The sequence below is a fragment of the Microcebus murinus genome, chromosome 4, assembly GCF_040939455.1.
Source record: "Microcebus murinus isolate Inina chromosome 4, M.murinus_Inina_mat1.0, whole genome shotgun sequence".
NCBI classification, from domain to species: domain Eukaryota; kingdom Metazoa; phylum Chordata; class Mammalia; order Primates; family Cheirogaleidae; genus Microcebus; species Microcebus murinus.
This window is the reverse complement of record NC_134107.1, coordinates 97,881,056-97,901,190: the sequence shown is the minus strand read 5'-3', so window position 1 is coordinate 97,901,190 and position 20,135 is coordinate 97,881,056. Positions and strand designations below refer to the sequence as shown.

Sequence of the window (20,135 nt, the reverse complement as noted above, 5' to 3'; positions counted from 1 at the left end):
AGCTTTTTGCTATGTTTGTTTATATATACAGTCATCCATAGGTATATTCAGGGCTTCCAGGACACCCTCCTGTACCCCCCACATATACCAAAATCTGAAGTCAGCTCTCCTTATACCAGGTTTTGCAACCTGCAGATACACTGTATCTTTTTTTTTTTTTTTTTTTTTTTTGAGATAGAGTCTCACTTTGTTGCCCAAGCTAGAGTGAGTGCCGTGGCATCAGCCTAGCTCACAGAAACCTCAAACTCCTGGACTCAAGCAATCCTGCTGCCTCAGCCTCCTGAGCAGCTGGGATTACAGGCATGCGCCACCAGCTCTTGCTCAGGCTGGTTTCGAACTCCTGACCTTGAGCAATCCACCTGGCTTGGCCTCCCAGAGTGCTAGGATTACAGGTGGGAGCCACTGAGCCTGGCCTACACTGTATCTTTGATTCACGTTTGTTTCTTGAAAGGCAAAGATCCAGCCTTTACATGGATCTTCGCAATTCTAGCCCATGTTGTTCAAGAGTCAACTGTACTTTATTCTTTCGGCCAAAACATTTACAAATGAGATGTTATATCACCTCAACATACATCTCCTAAGAATCAGGACATTCTACATAACACTTTTTACACCTAGGAAAATTAGTGTATTTAATACATATCTCTTGAACTGTCTCCTTTTGAAATGCTGGCATGGGTTACCCTCTTGGTACTTTGTCAAGACACTTGGTACCGTACAGACCGGTGATGAGCTAAAACACATGTCTCCTGCAAATGGTGAATGCTGCAAAACTAGCTCTTAGAGCAGACGGGATTTACCTGGATGTGAAGTGATCTGGGCTTGATTTCTTTTTCTTTTTATTTTCTTTTTTTTGAGACAGAGTCCCACTCTATTGCCCAGGCTAGAGTGCCGTGGTGTCAGCCTAGCTCACAGCAACCTCAAACTCCTGGGCTCAAGCAATCCTCCTGCCTCAGCCTCCCAAGTAGCTGGGACTACAGGCATGTGCCACCATGCCTGGCTAATTTTTTCTATATATAATTTTAGTTAGCCAATCAATTTCTTTCCATTTATAGTAGAGACAGGGTCTCGCTCTTGCTCAGGCTGGTTTTGAACTCCTGACCTTGAGCCATCCACCCGCCTTCCAGAGAGCTAGGATTACAGGCATGAGCCACTGCACCCAGCCTGGGCTTAATCTTTGATAAACCAAAGATCTCAACACTCCCCCTAATAATTTGAAACAGTTCCCTTTGTGTTAAAGGTTTTATTCCCTGAAGTGCTTTTTTCTAAGACTTTAGATTTAACCTCTTAAAAAGATTACCTTTTTGGTGCACTCAGGGATGGTGTCTCCTTTGGTTTTATCTCATCATTAGTACTGTTCAGCTCTTCCGTTTCTGCCGCTGGTCTTAGAACTAGGGAGGGTGATGGCTCCACCAGCTGGCCTAGAGTGTCCCTCGGGACACTTCCTCACTGCCTTCCCTGCTCTGACACTGAGAAATCAAGGCCCAGCTATCTATCCTTGTTGAGACAGAGCACCTGCTGTCCTTTGAGGCCTGTGTGCTGCTGTCAAGCCCCCTCATGGAGGAGGACAGAAGTGGGGGCATTTTTCTGGGCATTTCCCAAGAGTGGAGAAGAGAGATTGAAAACAACAATGATTCGAATCCTGGAATTTCTCCCTAAGGGACTCAAACTTCCCTGGCTTGCACTGAGCGTGGCTCAACCCAAGGTAAGATTTTAAATGTGGATGATTGCCCCCCAAGCCACAGGTGAGCAGGATCCTCTTCAAAATGGAAATATTAGGCTTGTAGCAAGTGAATGGGTGATCCCCAGATCAATGTAAGTTGTCACACCTCTCCTTTGACTAGCTTTTCAGTGGAGGTAGAAGCCACTGTGCACTTTTGCTGTCTTCCACCAGGGAACAGGGAACAGGGCAACTGTAGATAACATCCAGGGCAGGGGCTCAGCTCAGGCCCTCCACCCTCGCTCCCGCCTCTTACAGACCTACCCCGTGGTGCTTCCTCATCCCCATGGCAACAGCCCCAGTGCCACACAGACCACAAACACAGGTCTGTCCCCAGGTGTCTTTGCCCTCAGCTTTGGCTCCTAGCAACTTGGCTTTCTTTCCCCATTCTTTGCTCCTGCTCCAGCAGGCCTCTCTCTGGGGGAGGCGCCTCCCTGCAGCTGCTCTGGTGTGACCTTGAACAAGAACCTCCCTCCTCTGGGCCATAATGCCTGTCTGTGAATTAAGGGGATTGGGCTAGTGGCTCTTAAAGGTCACCACTCAAGTGTTAGTAATCATTCTAAGTCATTTTTCCTCTAAATGCCTGAGTCCCAAGCTAGGGGACTTACATATCTCTGATTACCTGGTTGCAGTTTATAGAGTTAATTTTTTTTAAGTGACCACTGCTCAGAAAATGCTTATTTCTTTCTATAAAGCTATAGAGTTCAGGTCATAGAGGTCACCTTGTCCACACTTATTTCGGCAGTGAGGATACAGAACCTTAGAGAAGGCCTGCTCAGGGCCACGTAGCCTGTCATGGCAGAGACAGGTATAGAACCCAGATAGAACCCAGGTATCTCAACTGCCCACCTAGTTCTCTTTCCATCTGAGTATTCTGCCTTTTGGTTGAGTAATTGACAGCATTTTGCAGGACTTTCTGCAATAAATTTTCCAACCCTGCATCTATTAGGAATGAAGCTGAAAAGCAATGTAACATTCCCACATGTCCAACAGTAAAATCAGCATGACCTCCCTCCCACCTGGGCCCTAGTAGGTCTCTCTGAGCTAGGCACCTCTGGGATCCCCATCCTTCATAGCTCTAAGGACAGAAACGAACACCTGTGCAGGATGCAGGACACAGCAGAATGAAACTAGCATTCACAGCCCCCCAAAATTACTTTAGCTCTCTGAGCTTCAGTTTCCCCCTCTGTAATCTGAGAATAACAATACCTACTCAGAGTTGTGCATGCCAGTTAAGAAAAATAGTGTGCCTGGCACATGGTGGGTACTCCACAAGTGTGTACTTCCCCCAGCCCTCCCTCATTTCCGGGACGACACTACCCAGGCTCCTTTGAAATTCTCATGGTGGGTGATCCTCAGCAAATGTTTAATTCCCCTGGCCTTTCTGGATGTTTCTGACTTCTTTTTCCTGAAAAACACATTTGATCAAGGCTTAGGAATGCAAAGTAAGTATAGCATTGCCCAGACTAAACAGAATTAGTGAGGTAGACCCACTAAACGGGTATTCCAAAGCCAAGGAATGATTGCCTGATACTTGGGTGACCTGCCTCTTGGAGATAGTGATGGGACTGAGCTGCTGTCTTCCAAGCTCCTAGAGACAAGAGAAGACCAGGGAGTGACAGTGAGCCAGGAGAGGGAAAAGGAGCACATTTGAAAGATTTGGTGGCTTGGTGTGGTGGCTCATGCCTGTAATCCCAGCACTCACTTTGAGAGGCCCAGATGGGAGAATTGCCTAAGGCCAGGAGTTCAAGACCAGCCTGAGCAACACAGCAAGACCCTGCCTCTATGCAAAATTAGCCAGGTGTGATGGTTCATACCTGTAGTCCCAGCCACTCAGGAGGCTGAGGCAGGAGAATCCCTTGGGACCAGGAATTCAAGGCTACAGTGTGCTATGGTCATACCACTGCACTCCAGCCTGGGCGACAGTCTTTTTTGGTAGGAAAGAGGCGTAATGCACACCTATAATGCTGGCCCTGGGTGCAAGGAGGAGGGCGTTCCAGATCGGAGGAAGATGGAGAGACAGGGTGAGCACAGCGTGTTCCCGGGACAATGAAGAGGCCAGTCTGACTGAAGGGGAAGATTTGACCTGGAGAACCCTCTAGAGAGCTGGAGTCCTAGAACGTTATCACTGGCCTCAGGCTGGCCTTGCCCTACATGCTGGCAGGAGGGTAGCAGAGCAAACTGTGGACAGGCCGGCGCAGGGGAGCCACAGCGCTCCATGTTTTCAGGAAGAAAAGCAAAAGCCACTGGAGGAGCTTCCAGGGAGTCAGGGTCACTCGAGCAGGAGTCCAGTCAGCACGTAACTTTCCTTTGCTGGCATTTATCCACGGCAATCAGCAGGGAATTCCATGGAAACACATCTGTGGCAGCAGGGCCAGGGAGTGCAGTAGAGATCATGTTCACTGCAGAGCCAAGTGGGGGCTGGGGGACCCCACGGAAGGAAGAGGCACGAAGGCTAAGGCCCCAGGCCTGTGGGAGGAAGGAAAGGAAGCCCAGGAGCCCGGCTGCTGGTAGGTCTCAGCCTCCCGGCCTCTCGCACAGGGCTCCACTTCTAACCGGTGCCCTTGCCCACAGGCCCTCGTGACCCTAATCCCTTCTACAGGTTTATAGAAAGAGCGTGGAAAATGTAAAAGAAAAGGTGAAAAAGAAAGGAAGGGAGGAAAAAAGAATAAGAGTGAAAACCAAGACTCCGACAGACCCAGCTCTGAAATCCAGCCTGCTCCTAGCCAGCTGTGCCGCTGGGGGCAAAGGCTCCGAACTCCCAGGAGTCCCAGTGACATCAGGGAATGGGAGCAAGAATTCCTCCCTGACCTTGCCTCCCAGGGCTGGGATGAGGGTGAAATGAGATGGTGAGTTGCGGGGTCTTATGATCAATGTCACTGAGTGTTATTTATGCCACCAACACCCCCAGCCCTGACCTGGCCCTTTGAGGGATAGCTACCACCTTTCCCTGGAACCCTTTCGTAAGGCAGGCAGGGGCAGGAGAGCCTGTGTCTCGGAGCCCGGGGTGTAGACGCGGAGCCCAGGGTGTAGTCGCGGATGGCTGTGGACAACAGCAAAGCAGAGCCACTCCCTGGTCGCCCCGCCTCCCCTTGGCCTCCCTTCTGCAGTCTCCCAACTCACAGGGACAGTTCTAAGACCCAGTTCTGACCAAGCCACTCCCTGCTCCGGAGGGAGTAAGGCTAAACCTCTCCTCCTTCCTGGAATGCCCCACCCAACTCCGAATTCTGCCTATTAAAATCCTTGCAACCCTCAAACTTTAGCCCAAAGGCCCACCACTCCAGGAAGTCCTCCTGCATGCCCCATCAGACGACGTCATCGCTTCTCCAGTTTATACAGCACTCGCTCTCTGGCCTTTAACCCAGTAAATCGTCTTCATGTCTGTCTGCTAACCCATAGTTCTCAAAGGACACTTTTCCATTGTTAACCACTTTGGGACCAGCATCGACTATAGTCGACAGCCACAGATGAACGCGCACAGCGACTTTAGCCGACAGCCGTGATGTGAAGGCGCACAGCCGAGCGTCAACTTAGCCGACAGCCGTGATAGGACGTTTCTAATTTTTCATTTATCAAAATAAAATTGTGAACATTTAAAAATAACGTAATGAAAACATATATGTATATGTTAGCTATTCTGATTTCCATTACAAGTGAAGCTGCCTGTAAAGTAAAACAAGCTTTCAGTGCTTTAAAGCTTTCCTCATCACACAAGAGCAAAATAGATTCGTTGTCAATGCCCAGCACAGACTACCGTGCAGACTGTGAGTGCCAGCTGTGGGCAAGGGTTCCTGGCCTGTGGGCACCGCACCGAAGTGGTTAATAATGAGGGAGAACCCTAAACAACTTTTGCTTATGCAGGTTACATCTATCAATATTTAGCAGATTAAAATTAAAACTGAGAGAAATTTAAATATTTTCCTTTTTTTTAAATTTATTCTTTTTAAAAATTTTTAAATTGTACTTTTTCTTTTCTTTTTTTTTCTTTACCTATGGCAGAGAGTATTGCTATATGAAAAATATTTTCTTATTAATCTTAAACACTACATTTTTAAAAAGTAATAAACCCTTTACATGCTAACATAAATGTCTTTATTTTTTTTTAAAGCCATATTTTTCAAAGCAAAAATAAATTAGTAAGAAGGGCACTGTTGGCTGGGCACGGTGGCTCACACCTGTAATCCTAGCACTCTGGGAGGCCAAGGCAGGAGGATTGCTGGAGGTCAGGAATTGAAGACCAGGCTGAGCAAGAGTGAGATCTCGTCTCTACTAAAAATAGAAAAATTAGCTGGGCATCATGGCGCATGCCTGTAGTCCCAGCTACTTGGGAAGGCTGAGGCAGGAGGATCGCTTGAGCCCGGGAGTTTATAGTGAGCTATGATGAGTGCCACTGCACTTCACCCGGGGCGACAGAACAAGAATCTGTCTCAAAAAAAAGAGACAGTGTTGTTTTACATTCTTGCAAATCTCTCTAACGTCTGGCTTAATAGAAGACAGCTGGACTCACATCTCCTTCGGCATTCAGCCCGACGCCATGTCATACGTCATAGGGCGTCTGGAAAATATGAATGAGCGTGAAAAAGGCACATAAGGTCTTAGTGTTGTTATGAAAACAGTTCCAACCTCTCAAGCCCGCTGAAAGAAGTCCCCGGGCCCCACTTTAAGAACTGCCGCACTAGACCAGAGCCTCCTTCAGTCAAGGGCACCTGTCTTGGTCGGCTCGGGGAGCCCAGCGCTCAGCCAGACCTGGCACCGCAGCCTCCAAGTGATCACAGTGAACGAGCCAGTCCGGAGCAGAGCACAAGGCCACTCTCCATGGAGCTGTCCCCCCTAGCCCAGGCTCTTAGCACACAGTGTGGCAGGGAATCCTGCTCCATCCTTGTCCGACCAGAATGAGAGGTACTTGTGGTCAGGGACTGTCTCATCCTCTTCAGGAACGCTTGTCCCTACAACTAGTGCCCTCCCTAAAGACGAAGCATGGTTAGACATCCAAGGGGCCAGAACAAGGCTTGCCACCCTAGACAAAAGCAGCCCAAGGCCCTCCAGGGGTGAATGGAGAAGAACTTACGGGCAGGGGAGTCTCCTCTCTTGAGTGCAAGGGTAGCACCCTAGGATCACAGAATCTGCCCCCTTTGAGTCTCCCATTCCCGTTGGGTTTCTCGCTTTGCTCTGTCCCTCTGACCCCTCTGCCCTCCCAACATGCCTGGTGCAGGGTAAGAGAAGTATGTCACAGAAAATGAGAGTTTAGGATTTATCTGGTCCTAGGTTCAAATCTCATCTCTGCATCTTACCCCATGTGACTTGGGGGAGTTACTGAACATTTTAGCCTTTGTACCATCATCTGTAAAATGGTTACACCTCCAGACTTACGAAGGAGAGAAACTGCAGGCAAGACCTCTTGCCCAGACATTCATAATAAGCATCCTACAAACAGCAGCCAGAAATATCAGGCTGCGTCCCTACCTCTTGCCCTGCCCGACGCTCAGCCTGAGCATGGCTAACCCAAGACGGATCACCAAGCCCTTTCTCTCTGAGGACAGCTGAGCCAGACTGGGATTTGCCAAGAGAACTTCACTCATGGAGAAAAAGGCATGTAAAGAAACAAGAAATAAGTAACCTGGTTTGCAGAGTGCAGGTTTCCGACCCTGCGGCCCGGACTCCACACCCCACCCCGCCCAAGCCCTGGGGCCCCTTCTGCTCCTTCCATCCTTTCTCCTGTGGGCTTGGAGCCCCCAGGGACAAGCAGTCAGCCCTCCAGCTCACACCATGTTCTTCCAGTAATGGTTTCTCTCCTTGTCCTGGTCACGCAGGTGATCTAACAGGGAACTTCCAAACACCCAGACGTGCCTGAAGCCGCCGTCACGCTGACGGGGAGGAATGGTGGGCAGCTGGCTTTGTCCTCAGGACTCACAGGCCCTGACGCTGCCACGCCCTACACCCAGCTTCTCTCTCTTCCTCAGACCACCTGAGGTTTCCTTATGCCTGCAAGTTCTCCCTCTTCCCAGCACCCCCAGGAGCTCACTCAATATCAGGTGAGGTGGAGAAGGGGGTGGCCAGCTCCCCTAGTCACACCCCCACCAAGCACCTAGCTTCCTCTGCTGGGTGCTCTCAGCCACTGCCTGTGCCTTTAAGAGCTGCCACCCTGTGCCAGGGTCTTGACCTCAGCGTCCTCAGCTGAGTCGGATTAAGGGACCCTTTGGTGCCTTTTCGAATTCCTCCTGGCTGCCAGACCCTTCCCCCACACAGCAACAGAGTAGCCTGTAGCCCAAACCAGTCTGCCAAGGGCGGCCCGAGAGCTGGTGTAGCCTGGCAGCCTTTTCCCTCAGGGAGTAGAGGCTGGCCCTTTGGTGGGGGGTTTGTGGTCAGAGAGTGGGCCCTTGGGATCTTGGGCTGTCACAGGGACCCCAGAAAGCCATGCAGAGCCTTGGGCCATGAAGGACTACTCTGATGTCATCCTCTGTGTGGAGGCGACAGGACTGAGCAAGGTAAGGGCCACACGGATCCACTCTCCCAAGACCCAGCAGCCCCAATGGACGCAGCTGCCCTCAGTCCTCAAGTCTCGCCCTTCCAGACTGAGTTCTGCAATCCTGCTTTTGAGCCTGAGTCGGGGCTGCCTTGCCCTCCGCCAGCCTTCCAGGAGGATGGCAGCTGCAGCATCCGAGCTCCCTGGCACGGTAACTGTCCCACAGGGTTCCAGGTGGGAGGACAGAGAGGCCCAGGCGCCGAGGGCAGTGTGAGGGAGGCCTGAGCGGGGGGCTCTCAAAATCCCACATGCCGGCCTGCAGGTCGGCGTCCCCGAGTGCTGCAGCCAGACTGCCACTTCTCCTGGCTATGTGTCCTCCTGCTCGCCAGCCTGCTGCTCCTGCTGCTCGGGCTGCTGGTGGCCGTCATCCTGGCTCGTGAGTACCCGGGGCCTGCTGGGAGAAGGGCTTTAGAGTGAGACCCGTGAGCCCCTCTACTTGCCCCCCTGGGGTCCAGCTCCTCCATCTTCCTGCTTCCAGAGCTGCAGGCTGCACCCCCTCCCAGGCCCTCCTACAGCCCCCTGCCTGCCCGAGGCCTCACCACCACCGGCACCACCACCACCTCTCAGGCAACTGCGACCCCTAAAAGGCAGCAGGAGGCAGGCATGAGCCCCACAGTCCAGTCCAGTGAGTACTCAGGGCAGCTTTGCCTGGAAGAGAACCCAAGATGGCAGGCGGAGGGGAGGCCAGGGAGAGGCACCTTGGGGAAAAAGGGCCTCTCTCCTTCTGACCTCCATCTCTGCAGCCTGTGGAGGCCTCCTCTCTGGCCCAAGGGGCTTCTTCAGCAGCCCCAACTACCCAGACCCCTACCCCACCAATGCCCACTGCGTGTGGCACATCCAGGTGGCCACAGACCACACAATCCAGCTCAAGATTGAAGCCCTCAGCATGGAGAGTGTGGCCTCCTGTCTTTTCGATCGCTTGGAAATCTCCCCTGAGCCTGAAGGCCCCCTTCTCAGGTGGGTCCCTCTGACCCTAGGAGATCCCACGTCTGTCCTAAACCACTGTCTGGAGGGCAGAACCAGGGAGCTGCAGTGGGAAAGGCTGGACTGAGAGGAAATTGAGAGAGTTGGCATCTGGGCCCAGCTCTGCACCACCTAGCTAGCTGTGTGACCTGAGGAAGATCACTTCCCCTCTCTGATCTGTTTCCTAATCTGTAAAATGGAGCTCCTATCTTTCCCATGAGTAAATGCTATGCTACAAGGATGGGTGTGCAGGTGCTGGGAAGGTCAGCGTTCCCTGGGAAATTCAAGGATGCTTTTCGGCCACCAGTTCAGGGGTTGAGGAAACAGGACTGCAGGGCCCAGGCAAGCTCCACTCTGGCTGGCCCTGAGCTCGGAGCCTCCATTACCCCCAACCTGGCTTCTTGCAGAGTGTGTGGGAGGGTACCACCCCCCACACTCAACACCAATGCCAGCCGCCTCCGGGTGGCCTTCGTCTCCGACAGCAGCGTGGAAGGATTTGGTTTCCATGCCTGGTACCAGGCTGTGGCCCCTGGCCATGGTGAGTGTCTTCCCACCGTGTCCCCAGCTGCCCATTGAGTGTCCACTTCCTTCCCCTCCAGCCACTCCCAGCACTGGCAAAAGGGGTGGGGACTCTGGGGTTCCTGACTCCAGATGCCCACTCCCAGGGAGCTGTGCCCATGATGAGTTCCCTTGTGACCAACTCGTCTGCCTGCTACCTGACTCCGTGTGCGATGGTTTCGCCAACTGTGCTGATGGCAGTGATGAGACCAATTGCAGTGCCAAGTCCTCAGGTACAGGCCCCACCAGGCACAGGGTGGGTACTCTCTTCAGGCATCGGGTCCAGGTTCAGGCTGGGCTCCCCAGATCTGCCCAGCCTCACACCAGGACCCCCCACCCAGCACTCCCTGCCTGGTCACTCTTCTGGCCCAGAACCTGCTTCCTTCCCCACCGGCATGGCCAACACCCTTGCTCTGCAGCCTCTGCCAGCCCTATCGGTTGGAGGCACAGATCCTGACAAACTCATGAGCCCTTCTGCCTCTCTGCAGGGTGTGGGGGGAATCTGACTGGGCTCCAGGGCACTTTCTCTGCTCCCAGCTACCTGCAGCAGTACCCTCACCAACAGGTAAGCGCAGGGCTCCATGGGGAGGGGAGAGGCACACATGGGAACGGCACCCAGGTTAGTGTGATGGGGACAGCATGGTAGACACTGCCTTGTACTTGGGAAGAGATCAAGCAAGCAGGAGGGGAATATTATTAAGTGCTTATTGTATACCTAGATGTTCCCATGCTGGGTAATCTCATCTCTGAGACCAGATAAGTTAAAAGGCCCTTCTCAGCTTAAGAACTACCAATGATGGGAGCTGGGTGGGCAGTGCCCCCTCCCTGCCTAGCCTGCACTGGGAGAAGAAGCCCCTTCTGGAGCTCAGCCTGGATGCCCACATTGGGACAGGAGGAGGTACGTGAACTACTCCATCTGTGCCCTCCCGCAGCTTTGCACCTGGCATATCTCAGTGCCTGCTGGATACGGCATAGAACTGCAGTTCCACAACTTCAGCCTGGAAGCTCAGGACGAGTGCAAGTTTGACTACGTGGAGGTGTATGAGACCAGTGGCTCTGGGGCCCTCAGCCTCCTGGGCAGGTACAGGAGCCATGGAAGGGGCCGTGGGTAGCCTCCTGCAGCCTGGCGCTCCCTCCCCACCAGCCCCACTCCTCCCAGCTTCATTTTCTTCCACTACTCCAAGCCGGAAGTCTCTTCACTGTCCCCCAACACAGGCTGTGCTTCTCATCTCCGAGACTTCACTCCACAGTCACCCCGTCCCCAGGAGGCCCTTTCCCAAACCCTCCCTACCCCAGTTCTTCCCACCCTATGGGGGCATTTCCACCTCTCCTACAAACCCTCAACTGACTATTCCCATCTCGAAGTGGCTTGAGCGTGAACAGTTTGCCTAATACTCTGTCTACTAAATATGCATGTCTTCCTCATCAGACCCTAACCTCCCTGCGTCCGCAACTGTCTCCACCTCTGGCATCGCCCAGAGCTCCTGGCTCAGAGCCAGGCCTGTGGGAGGCTGCAGTGGAGCCGGGTGAGCTGGGGGCCCGTGCCCAGCACTGTTCTCTGCTTTGGGCAGGTTCTGTGGAGCAGAGCCACCCCCGCCCCTCATCTCCTCGCACCACGAATTGGCCGTGCTCTTAAGGACAGATCATGGCATCAGCAGCGGGGGCTTCTCAGCCACCTATTGGGCCTTCAATGCCACAGAGAGTAGGTGCCCCTGGGCAAGGGGGGTGTGGGCAGCAGAGGTGCCTCCACAGGTCAGAGAAGGGCTCTGAACCCTGGTCAGGCACCAGGAGGGTAGTGGGGCTGTAAGCGTGTCCCTGGGTACTGCCATGCCCTGTACCTACAGACCCCTGTGGGCCCAGAGAGTTTTGCCAGGACGGAGGGTGTAAGGGTCTGCAGTGGATGTGTGACCTGTGGAGAGACTGCCCAGACAGCAGCAATGACAACTGCAGCAGCCCCTTGTTCCCACCCCCAGGTGAGAATCTTCCCGGGCACCCTGGGCAGGGCCGGCAGGCCAGGGCAGCCTGGGTGCCACCTTACAGAAACCTACTGGCAGACTTCACAGCACTCCATCCTGTCCCCACTGACAGGGGCAAGGGTGGCTGGCCTCACTATCTGGACTCTAAGGCTGCTTCACAGAGACCTGGAATGACTCTCAGCTGGTGGTGGCAGTGGTACTTAGTGTCACCCCAAGGGAAATGGGACTATGGGGATCAATGAGGGTTCGGGAACCAGTCCCGCTGTCACACAGAGTCCCTCTTCATAGCCCACCCCAAAGGTGAAGGTCAGATCTTACACAGAACAGGGGAGTTTCCAAGTGGCCCCTGCAAATGTGGGTGCCCCGTGTCCCCTGAGATGGCAGAGGTACCTGCACGATGCCCAGGGCGGGTGAGTGTTGCTTGGAGCAGGCTCCTGGATGGCGGAGCTTCTCGGTGTGTGTGAAGCATCGCTCCCTGTTACCTCCTTGGATTCTTGCAGCAGCCTCCAGCTGACCCATGTAGAGCAATTAGGTGACTCGCCCCAGGCCACACAGCAAGTGTCCCCACGGTGACTCTCCCCTCCCACCCCGCAGAGCTGGCCTGTGAGCCTGTCCAGGTGGAGATGTGCATCGGTCTGAGCTACAACACCACGGCCTTCCCTAACATCTGGGTGGGCATGGCCACCCAGCAGGAGGTGGTAGAGGTCCTCAGCGGTTACAAGGTGCTCTGGGCAGAGATAAGGAGGGCGTCCTGGGACAGGGTGGGAGCCTGGGGAGCCCTGGGGAGCAGGGTGCCTGAAAGCTGGTCTCCTCCTTCCACAGAGCCTGACAAGTCTGCCCTGCTACCAGAATTTCCGGAGGCTCCTTTGTGGGCTGCTCGTGCCCCGCTGCACCCCACTAGGCAGCGTCCTTCCCCCTTGCCGCTCTGTCTGCCAGGAGGCAGAGCACCAGTGCCAGTCTGGCCTGGCACTACTGGGCACCCCCTGGCCCTTCAACTGCAACAGGCTGCCTGAGGCAGCTGGCCTGGAAGCTTGTGCCCAGCCCTGACCCTGAAGCCGGCCCCTGCCCTCCGCCCTCTGCCTGCCCACCCTCCTTTGCCAATCAGGGTGGGCAGGCAGGGGAGCCAAGGAAGGGGACCTTAGGCACTCTGCCCATCCTCTCAGGGGCCTCCTAGGGAGGGGAAGGAGGAGTCACCCGCTAATGGGACCCTCCTCCCTGCTCCTTCCTTGTCCCCTATTTGCCCCAGCTGCTCAGGCTGCTGACCTACCCCCCCCACCCCCCTACCACTGGACAATCCCATCCAGGTCTCCTTCCCATCCAGGTCTCTCACAGAGATTTCCCATCTTCTGCCTTCCCCCTTTTCAACTGCTTTTTCACATTCTTTGTCACCTGCCTTCTGACTTTTTCACTCATACAACAAAAATGTCCTGAGTGCCTGCTAAGGTGGCAGGCCCTGTTCTAAGCCCTGGGGATCCTGTTGACTATCTGCCTCTAGAACTCTCCACCGCAGTTCTCTGCGTGTATTTCTTCCTAGACTAGGTTCTGGTCCTTGGTCTCTGTCACTGCAATGTGTCTCCTCCGGCTCCTGGGAACAGGAGGTGCCCTGAGTGTATGTCTCTCACAGTCTGCCTCTCTGAGCCCGGCTCAAGTCTCTCTCCCCCTCCTCTCCCCGCAAACTTTGGCCGCCCGCCGGGCGACACCACGAGTTATTTCCCAGCTATTTCCCGGTCCAGAGCTCTTGGCCCCCGAACAACTGGTTTCCTCTTGAAGTCTGGGAGGAGCAGAGCGGAGCCGGCAGGGAGCGAACCAGGACGGGGGACGGCGAGGGCAGGGGGCGCCTGGCTGGGTAAAGCGCAGGGGCGGGAGCACGGCCGACTGGAGGGTCCGGAGTAGCGAGCGCCCAGAAGGAGGCCACCGGGGAGCCGCGAGGGGGTGAGCGTGGGGGAGGAGGGGAAGCGGGGATGGGGAGGAGACTGTGGGAAAGCCTGGGCGCGGGCCGGGCGCTGGGGATTGGGAGGGCCGGTCTCTCCTCTCGCCCTCGCCTGTGCTCTCCGGGTGCTCGGATCTGGGGGAGGCCCCTTTCTGCATCCCCTGCCTCAGGGGCGTGGCAGTGGGGTGGGGACCGACCGGGCCGCGCCTGGGTGAGCAGCGAGGCAGGTCCCAGAATCCTGGGTCCCGACTCCAGCCCTGCCTAGCCCACAGACCACGAGAGGACCCCAGCGTTCGGGCTCCGGGTGCCAGTGCCATGAGGCTGCTCCTCGCCCTACTGCTCCTGGGCCTGGCGGCCGGCTCTCCCCCGCTGGACGACAACAAGATCCCCAGCCTGTGCCCGGGGCACCCTGGCCTTCCAGGAACGCCGGGCCACCATGGCAGCCAGGGCCTGCCAGGCCGCGACGGCCGTGACGGTCGCGACGGCGCGCCCGGGGCTCCGGGCGAGAAAGGCGAGAGCGGGCAGCCGGGTAAGAAGGCAGCTTCGCTGCTGTCCACGGGGACGTCCGAGCAGCGCCGCGCGGCTCCGCTCTCCGGGGCTCCCCGGGGTCGCGGCTCACGCGAGGGGGCGCTGCTGCGCGCGGGGGAGGGGCTGGGTCCGCCGGCGGGAGCCAGAGCTCCGGGACCCTCCTTGACCTGCCCCTCGGATCTGCCCTAAACGCCGCAGGAGGGGGTGGGGGGACTGGTGCAGGCGGCTCTACCAAAGCTTAGCGAGGACCGGGCGGGGTGTCCCCGGAGTCGACCTCAGGCACCCCGCTGCGGGCTGACCCGGCCGCTACTCTCACCCTAACTGCTCTCTTACGCGCAGGGCTGCCGGGGCCGCGAGGAGACCCCGGGCCGCGAGGAGAGGCGGGACCCGCGGGGGCGACCGGGCCTGCGGGGGAGTGCTCCGTGCCCCCACGCTCCGCCTTCAGCGCCAAGCGCTCCGAGAGCCGGGTGCCTCCGCTGTCCGACGCGCCCCTGCCCTTCGACCGCGTGCTGGTGAACGAGCAGGGACATTACGACGCCACCACCGGCAAGTTCACCTGCCAGGTGCCCGGGGTCTACTATTTCGCGGTCCACGCCACCGTCTACCGGGCCAGCCTGCAGTTCGATCTGATCAAGAATGGCGAATCCATCGCCTCTTTCTTCCAGTTTTTTGGGGGGTGGCCCAAGCCAGCCTCGCTCTCCGGGGGCGCCATGGTGAGGCTGGAGCCCGAGGACCAGGTGTGGGTGCAGGTGGGCGTGGGTGACTACATTGGCATCTATGCCAGCATCAAGACAGACAGCACCTTCTCTGGATTTCTGGTGTACTCTGACTGGCACAACTCCCCCGTCTTCGCTTAGTGCCCACTGGAAAGTGAGCTCGCCCTCTCTCACTCCTAGAGGAGGGTGCGACACTGACAGCCACAGCACCCAGGAGGGCTGGCTCCCCTGGAATATTGTGAATGACTAGGGAGGTGGGATAGGGGCCTCTCAGTCCTGCTGCAAGGAATGGGGACAGAGGCTGTCTGAGATCAGTTCTGACAGCATGGGGCAGTGGCTGGATTTCTGCCCAAGACCAAAGAATGTGCAGTGCTGGCAAGTGTGGGTTCTCCAGTTGCTCTGGCCCAGGACCCCATGGTGGGGTGCTCTCTTCCTGGTCCTCTGCCTTTCTGGGTCCTCCCCCATCCCTCCTACTCCTGGAGCCGGCCTTTTCTCAGAGACCACTCAATAAATCTAAAAACCCTCCTACTGGCTTCAGCCTTTCTTTAGTGGTGGGGATGCCCTGTATCTGAGGACCACGGTGTGGAGGGGTGTGCTCAGGCAGAAGGGAGGGTTCTCAGGTGGGATGGAGATCTGGGGCAAGAGATACAGGAAGCAGGCCCAGGTGAGTGACAGGCTGCTCCACAGAGCTGCCACCTAGGTCTTACATTATGAACAGGAGTGTCTGACTGAGGGGGATGCCCTCCTAGTACAGGGCTCTGGCCATCCACAGAAAGGGGCACCTTTTCTAATTCAAAGATACCGAATGAACCGGGTGGGGGCTGCCTTCACCACATATACCCTTACCCTGATCCAACAAAAAAGAGCCCAGGATTTTCATTCATGGCTGTTCTGGCTGTTTGGTCTCTAGATGACTGGAAAGCTATTTATTGCTCTCACTGGTGGAGTGTTCCTGGGTGTCCAGAGATAGGTCGTTTCTGAGCTTACCACAAGGGGGCGCCACGTCTCCAGGATGCAGCAGTGACCCTGGGTAGCTTGAGCTCAAGACTGCTCCGGTGGTTAGGGGGAGGGCCGGTATTGAGGTAGGCCAAAGGAATGCCAGTGGGGGTGGAAGAAAAGGGGGTCCTTCGCTCCCAGCTCAGGAAGTTTATCTTCTTCTCATAAAATGTTTATCCCCACATTAAACAGAGACTGGAAGGAGCCAAGCTTCCCCTTGCTCAGCTCCCCCTCCAGGGTTGGGGGAAGGGAGGAGAAAGTGCCAAGCCTTGCCTTGGGCCTCCCAACTCTGAGGTGGAGATGAAGAACTCTCCCCCACTGTGCCGGGCATAGCCTGGGTGGGCCGAGCCACTGAGTCTGAGGCTGGCCACAAAGCCCCTTCAAGGCTCCCCTCCCCTGACCCTCAGAACCCAGCCTGGGCCCCACCCCCAATCCGATGACTAACAAACCAGGCCTTGCCAGGCCCACAGCCTGCTCAGCCTCTCAACCCCAGGGAAAGTGGAGGGGCCTCTCCTCAGAGTTGCTTCAGGACCTATTCACTCCCGGCCACCACCCCCCTAGAAGGCAGTCCCAGGCATTATGCTCCTAGATGAAACATACAATTATGGGGGGGGGGCACCCCTCCTCTCTTCCTGGTCACATGAGAGCAAATATAACCACTGGGGCCTGGGCCCCAAATGTGAGCTAGAGACAGGCCTCAGGCATCCTGGGCTTCAGCTACCAGGCCTCCACCAGGAAGTCCTGCAGCCCTGCTCCAGCCCATCGCGATACAGACCCTATACCAAGAGAAACAAAGCCCAGCACCAACTCCTCTGGGGATCAGAGGGTAGATTAGACTCCAGGCAGTAGGAACCCCAAGTTCCCTCCTGGGAAGAGTGGCACCAGAGGAAAAGCTGGGAAGGTTGACTCAAGAGGTGAGACAGTTCACATTCCTCTCTACAAGGGCTAATGGAAAAGATAGGGAAGGCTTTTCAAGAGCCATGTGTGAGAGGGCACAGATCAAGGGAGGGAGAGCTAATCCAGCCACGCCTGGCTGGGCTGTCCCCATGGCACAGTCTTCCCACCCTATCTTACCTCTTCCCCATCCTCTAGTTTAAGCCCAGGTCCCCCCAAGATATTTCTGGCTCCAGCAGGACAGAAGGACCCTGATGTAGCATCAGTTACCTTAACCAACGGCTCCCCCTTGCAGGGATGCACACAGACGCGGTCAGAGCTGTCAACAGAACTTTATTCATTGGAAACTGGGCCAGATGGACACCTCAGGCAGCTGCAAGCCCCTAGGCCCCTGGGCCCCAGCCCCTGTGTTTGGACCCTAGTGAAATGTGCAATCTGCCCACCCCAGTGCTAGGGAGAGGCAGAAGAACACCATTTTTATATGTGATGTGGGGAGTGAAGGGAATGAGTAGAAATCTGGTTATCCCTCCTGAGGCTCCCAGTGAGCTGGGGTGCCAGAGGGCACATGGTCCCAAAGCCAGGTGTAGCTGCGCCTTCGCAGGGAAAAACTCCTGATCCCAGCTTTTGGATCAGGTTGAGAGGGAGCCTCATAAAATCATGACAGGCAGAAGTGGCTCTAAGGGCACCTGAGAGATATCACCCCCAAAGCCTACCGGAACACAGGGGCTCTGGCTGAATTTGTGTTCAAAATCATTCCAAGGCCCTTGAGTTGCCAAAACACCCAAACAACACTCATGTGTTGTAGCTGCAGAAACTGGGGAACAAGTGGGAAGGAGGCAGGAAAAGAACCTACAAATCCCCAACAGAAAAACCAGCAGAGAGGGATAGCCCCAGAGGCAGGCATCTGGATGGGCCCTGGGCAGGCTGAAGGAGAGCCCACAGTGAACAGTCTCAGGGCCCTTGCATAGTGACATACTCACCACCTTCAGCATCAAAGGGACCCACTGGGTAAGGAGAAGCTATGTTACCCTGCCCCCACCCAGATCATAGTCTTCCAGAGTATCCCATCTCAAAGTCCTGGATGTATGGCTTGGAGGCTTGGCGTGACAGCCACAGGGGCAGGAGGGGATTCGGGCCAGGGCCCAGAGATGAGGTGGTAATGCTGTCCAAGCGTGGGTGCCTGCGTGGAGCGTGGAGGGGTGGGCAGGCAGGGAGGGAGTCTTCAGAGGTAGACATTGAGGGTCTGCAGGATGCCCCGGCGGCAGAGCGGACAGTTGCGATGGTAGATGGGGTGGCGCATCAGGATTTCAGTGCAGGCCTGGCACAGGCACAGGTGCCGGCAGGGTAGGAGCAGCACCGTCTTGCTCTGGTCCTGGCAGATGACACATTTCTTCCGCTCCTCTTGCTCCTTCAGCAACTTCCATGGGTCTTGCCCACCTGTAGGCTCCTCCTCATTGAGCCTCTCCCGACCCCTGGCAGGTGTTGCTCTGAAGGTCCTGACCTCCTCCTCCTCTGCCTCTGATCTGTGCCCTGCTTCAAGGAGCGTGTCCTGTCTCCGGGTCCTGGCTGAAAACACTCTTCTAGGGTCACCCTGGGGGGCTCCAGGTGCTCCTCCCTGGTTCGGCCAGCTTGCCAGTTGCAGGCTTCGGCTCCAGACTCGGCGCCAGGTCTCAAGGCCCAGTGCTAAGCGAGACAGACGTATGACATCCTCTCGGAGACGGTGGTAGGATGGCCGGGCATGGAGTTGACTGAGTGCCCGGGTGGCCAGCCTCACAGTGAAGTCGGGGTGCAACACAGTCACTGTCACTGCCAGCACACAAGCTAGCAACACGAGGCCAGTGAGATTGACCAGCACAAAGCTGGCCAGTAGGCGGGCAGCTGAGGCCAGTAGCTCCAGTGCTAGTTGGCAGGGGGTCCAAAGCAGGATGGCCATGGCCACAGCACTGCTGGAAATATGGGCTAGGAAGGCAGCCACAACATCTGTCATCCTCCACACAGGCCCCATCACTGCATCCCACAGGGCCAGCACCAGGGAGAAGAGGTTCTGTGTGCCAATAAGGCAGATGTTGACCAGGCTATTGATCACATAAGCCACCAGGCTCATGGCAATGGCACAGATGTCACAAACCTGGCGCAGCAAAGTATGGCCACTGGAGACCACATTGAGGATGCCCCGGTGCAGTATTTCACGACTCCGCAGTGCCCCATGAGAGGCCAGGTGCCCCAGGAGCTTTAGGCTCTCCAGGCCAGAGCAGCAGCTATAAAGCAGGGTACACAAGGCCTGCAAACCCCCAAAGGTGAACCGGATCAAGGCTTCCATCAAGGCCAGCAGTGAAAGCAGGACTCCTCGGCCCAAGTGCAGAAGACTAGTCAGTACCGTGTGCGGCAGGTTGTAGATGAAGGCCAGAAGCCAGGCCACGGAAGCCAGGAGGGATGACACCAGCAGGAAGTTGAGGTCCAACACCAAGGTCAGCACATCCAGCACCAGGCCCACCCCATTCACTACCAGGTACACTGCCTCCATGATAGGAGGATGCAGGTTAGTCCAAAAGGAAGTTTGACTCCTTGGTTGAGGGGACAGTCAAGGTTGTCAATATTTTAGGGGAGGTCAGGGATCAATTTGGAAGGGAAGTGAGCAGTCTCCAATCCAGGGGGAAGCAAGAGTCTGAGGAAGAAGTGGGTCAGGTCAGAGGGAAGTGAAGTCTTAGCAGAGGGAAAGAGGGTCAGGCGCCAGTCCAAGAGTCCTGGTTTTAAAGGCGAGCTGTTTGGGAGGGAAGAGGCCAAACATATCTAAAGTGAAGGCAAGCCCGGGCTGGAGGAGCGACCTCGGCTTTGGAGACCGGTGTGGCGTACCACGGCCAGGCAATGGGTCAGACCCGGAGGAGACCAGGAACAGATGGGATGGGATCGGGCCGGGGCCGGGGCCGGGTGGGGGAGGCGCAGGCTGGGCGCGGGCTCGCGGTCCAGCTACGCAGGTGCCCCTGTCCCCGCCCGGCCCCCGTCCTCCCGCCCGCAGCGCTTTGCGCCCAAAGGGGCAGTAAGAGGGGGAGTCAGCCTCTGCAAACCACAGGCGCGGCCTCTGCTCCGCTGGGCGCCGCCATCTTGTGTGCAAAGGGGTGGGGCAAGAGGCGTGACAAGAAGGGAGGGATGACAAACTCTGGCCAATCAATGAAGGGCAACCACAGGAAAGTCGAGCACTCATTGGTCCGTTTGAATTGCGCCCAAACATGTATTTTCCAAAGGGAGGGGGAGGAGACAGACGTCAATCCACGCCCCCTTGAAGCGGTGATTGGCCTGTTGACAGGAGCGTCGAAATACAACCTGCTAGCCC

At 56.2% G+C, this 20,135-nt stretch overlaps 3 protein-coding genes across 5 annotated transcripts; 2 read left to right on the top strand and 1 right to left on the bottom strand.

Moving 5' to 3' along the window:
- The first annotated feature begins 7,999 nt into the window (after positions 1 to 7,999).
- Positions 8,000 to 13,008, top strand: MFRP (membrane frizzled-related protein). Its single transcript, XM_012773531.3, has 13 exons — positions 8,000 to 8,205; positions 8,292 to 8,394; positions 8,506 to 8,619; positions 8,722 to 8,868; positions 8,987 to 9,200; positions 9,614 to 9,744; positions 9,872 to 9,997; positions 10,253 to 10,329; positions 10,697 to 10,845; positions 11,336 to 11,466; positions 11,609 to 11,737; positions 12,335 to 12,462; positions 12,563 to 13,008. Exons 1-13 carry the CDS (start codon positions 8,152 to 8,154, stop codon positions 12,785 to 12,787), a joined length of 1,728 nt encoding a protein of 575 aa, XP_012628985.2. The 5' UTR covers positions 8,000 to 8,151; the 3' UTR covers positions 12,788 to 13,008.
- Positions 13,009 to 13,463: 455 nt separating this feature from the next.
- Positions 13,464 to 15,439, top strand: C1QTNF5 (C1q and TNF related 5). 3 transcript variants are annotated; one of them, XM_020286744.2, is made up of 3 exons: positions 13,464 to 13,672; positions 13,926 to 14,199; positions 14,538 to 15,439. In XM_020286744.2, exons 2-3 carry the CDS (start codon positions 13,986 to 13,988, stop codon positions 15,053 to 15,055), a joined length of 732 nt encoding a protein of 243 aa, XP_020142333.2. In that variant the 5' UTR covers positions 13,464 to 13,672; positions 13,926 to 13,985; the 3' UTR covers positions 15,056 to 15,439. The 3 variants fall into 3 exon arrangements, with proteins under 3 accessions (XP_020142333.2, XP_012628986.2, XP_075858700.1); XM_012773532.3 differs by having other exon boundaries at positions 13,465 to 13,672; positions 13,936 to 14,199; XM_076002585.1 differs by lacking the exon at positions 13,464 to 13,672 and having other exon boundaries at positions 13,743 to 14,199.
- A 1,678-nt stretch (positions 15,440 to 17,117) lies between these two features.
- Positions 17,118 to 19,912, bottom strand: RNF26 (ring finger protein 26). The gene has a single exon (XM_012773536.2). It carries the CDS (start codon positions 19,326 to 19,328, stop codon positions 18,027 to 18,029), a length of 1,302 nt encoding a protein of 433 aa, XP_012628990.2. The 5' UTR covers positions 19,329 to 19,912; the 3' UTR covers positions 17,118 to 18,026.
- Positions 19,913 to 20,135: the final 223 nt, after the last annotated feature.

Excerpts from the sequence above, each read along its gene's own strand:
- MFRP (XM_012773531.3), top strand. The coding sequence starts at position 8,152 with ATGAAGGACTACTCTGATGTCATCCTCTGTGTGGAGGCGACAGGACTG. Across the intron at positions 8,395-8,505 it reads CATCCGAGCTCCCTGGCACG|GTCGGCGTCCCCGAGTGCTG; the intron begins GTAACTGTCCCA and ends GCCGGCCTGCAG. Across the intron at positions 10,330-10,696 it reads AGCAGTACCCTCACCAACAG|CTTTGCACCTGGCATATCTC; the intron begins GTAAGCGCAGGG and ends GCCCTCCCGCAG.
- C1QTNF5 (XM_020286744.2), top strand. The coding sequence starts at position 13,986 with ATGAGGCTGCTCCTCGCCCTACTGCTCCTGGGCCTGGCGGCCGGCTCT. Across the intron at positions 14,200-14,537 it reads AGGCGAGAGCGGGCAGCCGG|GGCTGCCGGGGCCGCGAGGA; the intron begins GTAAGAAGGCAG and ends TCTTACGCGCAG.
- RNF26 (XM_012773536.2), bottom strand. The coding sequence starts at position 19,328 with ATGGAGGCAGTGTACCTGGTAGTGAATGGGGTGGGCCTGGTGCTGGAT.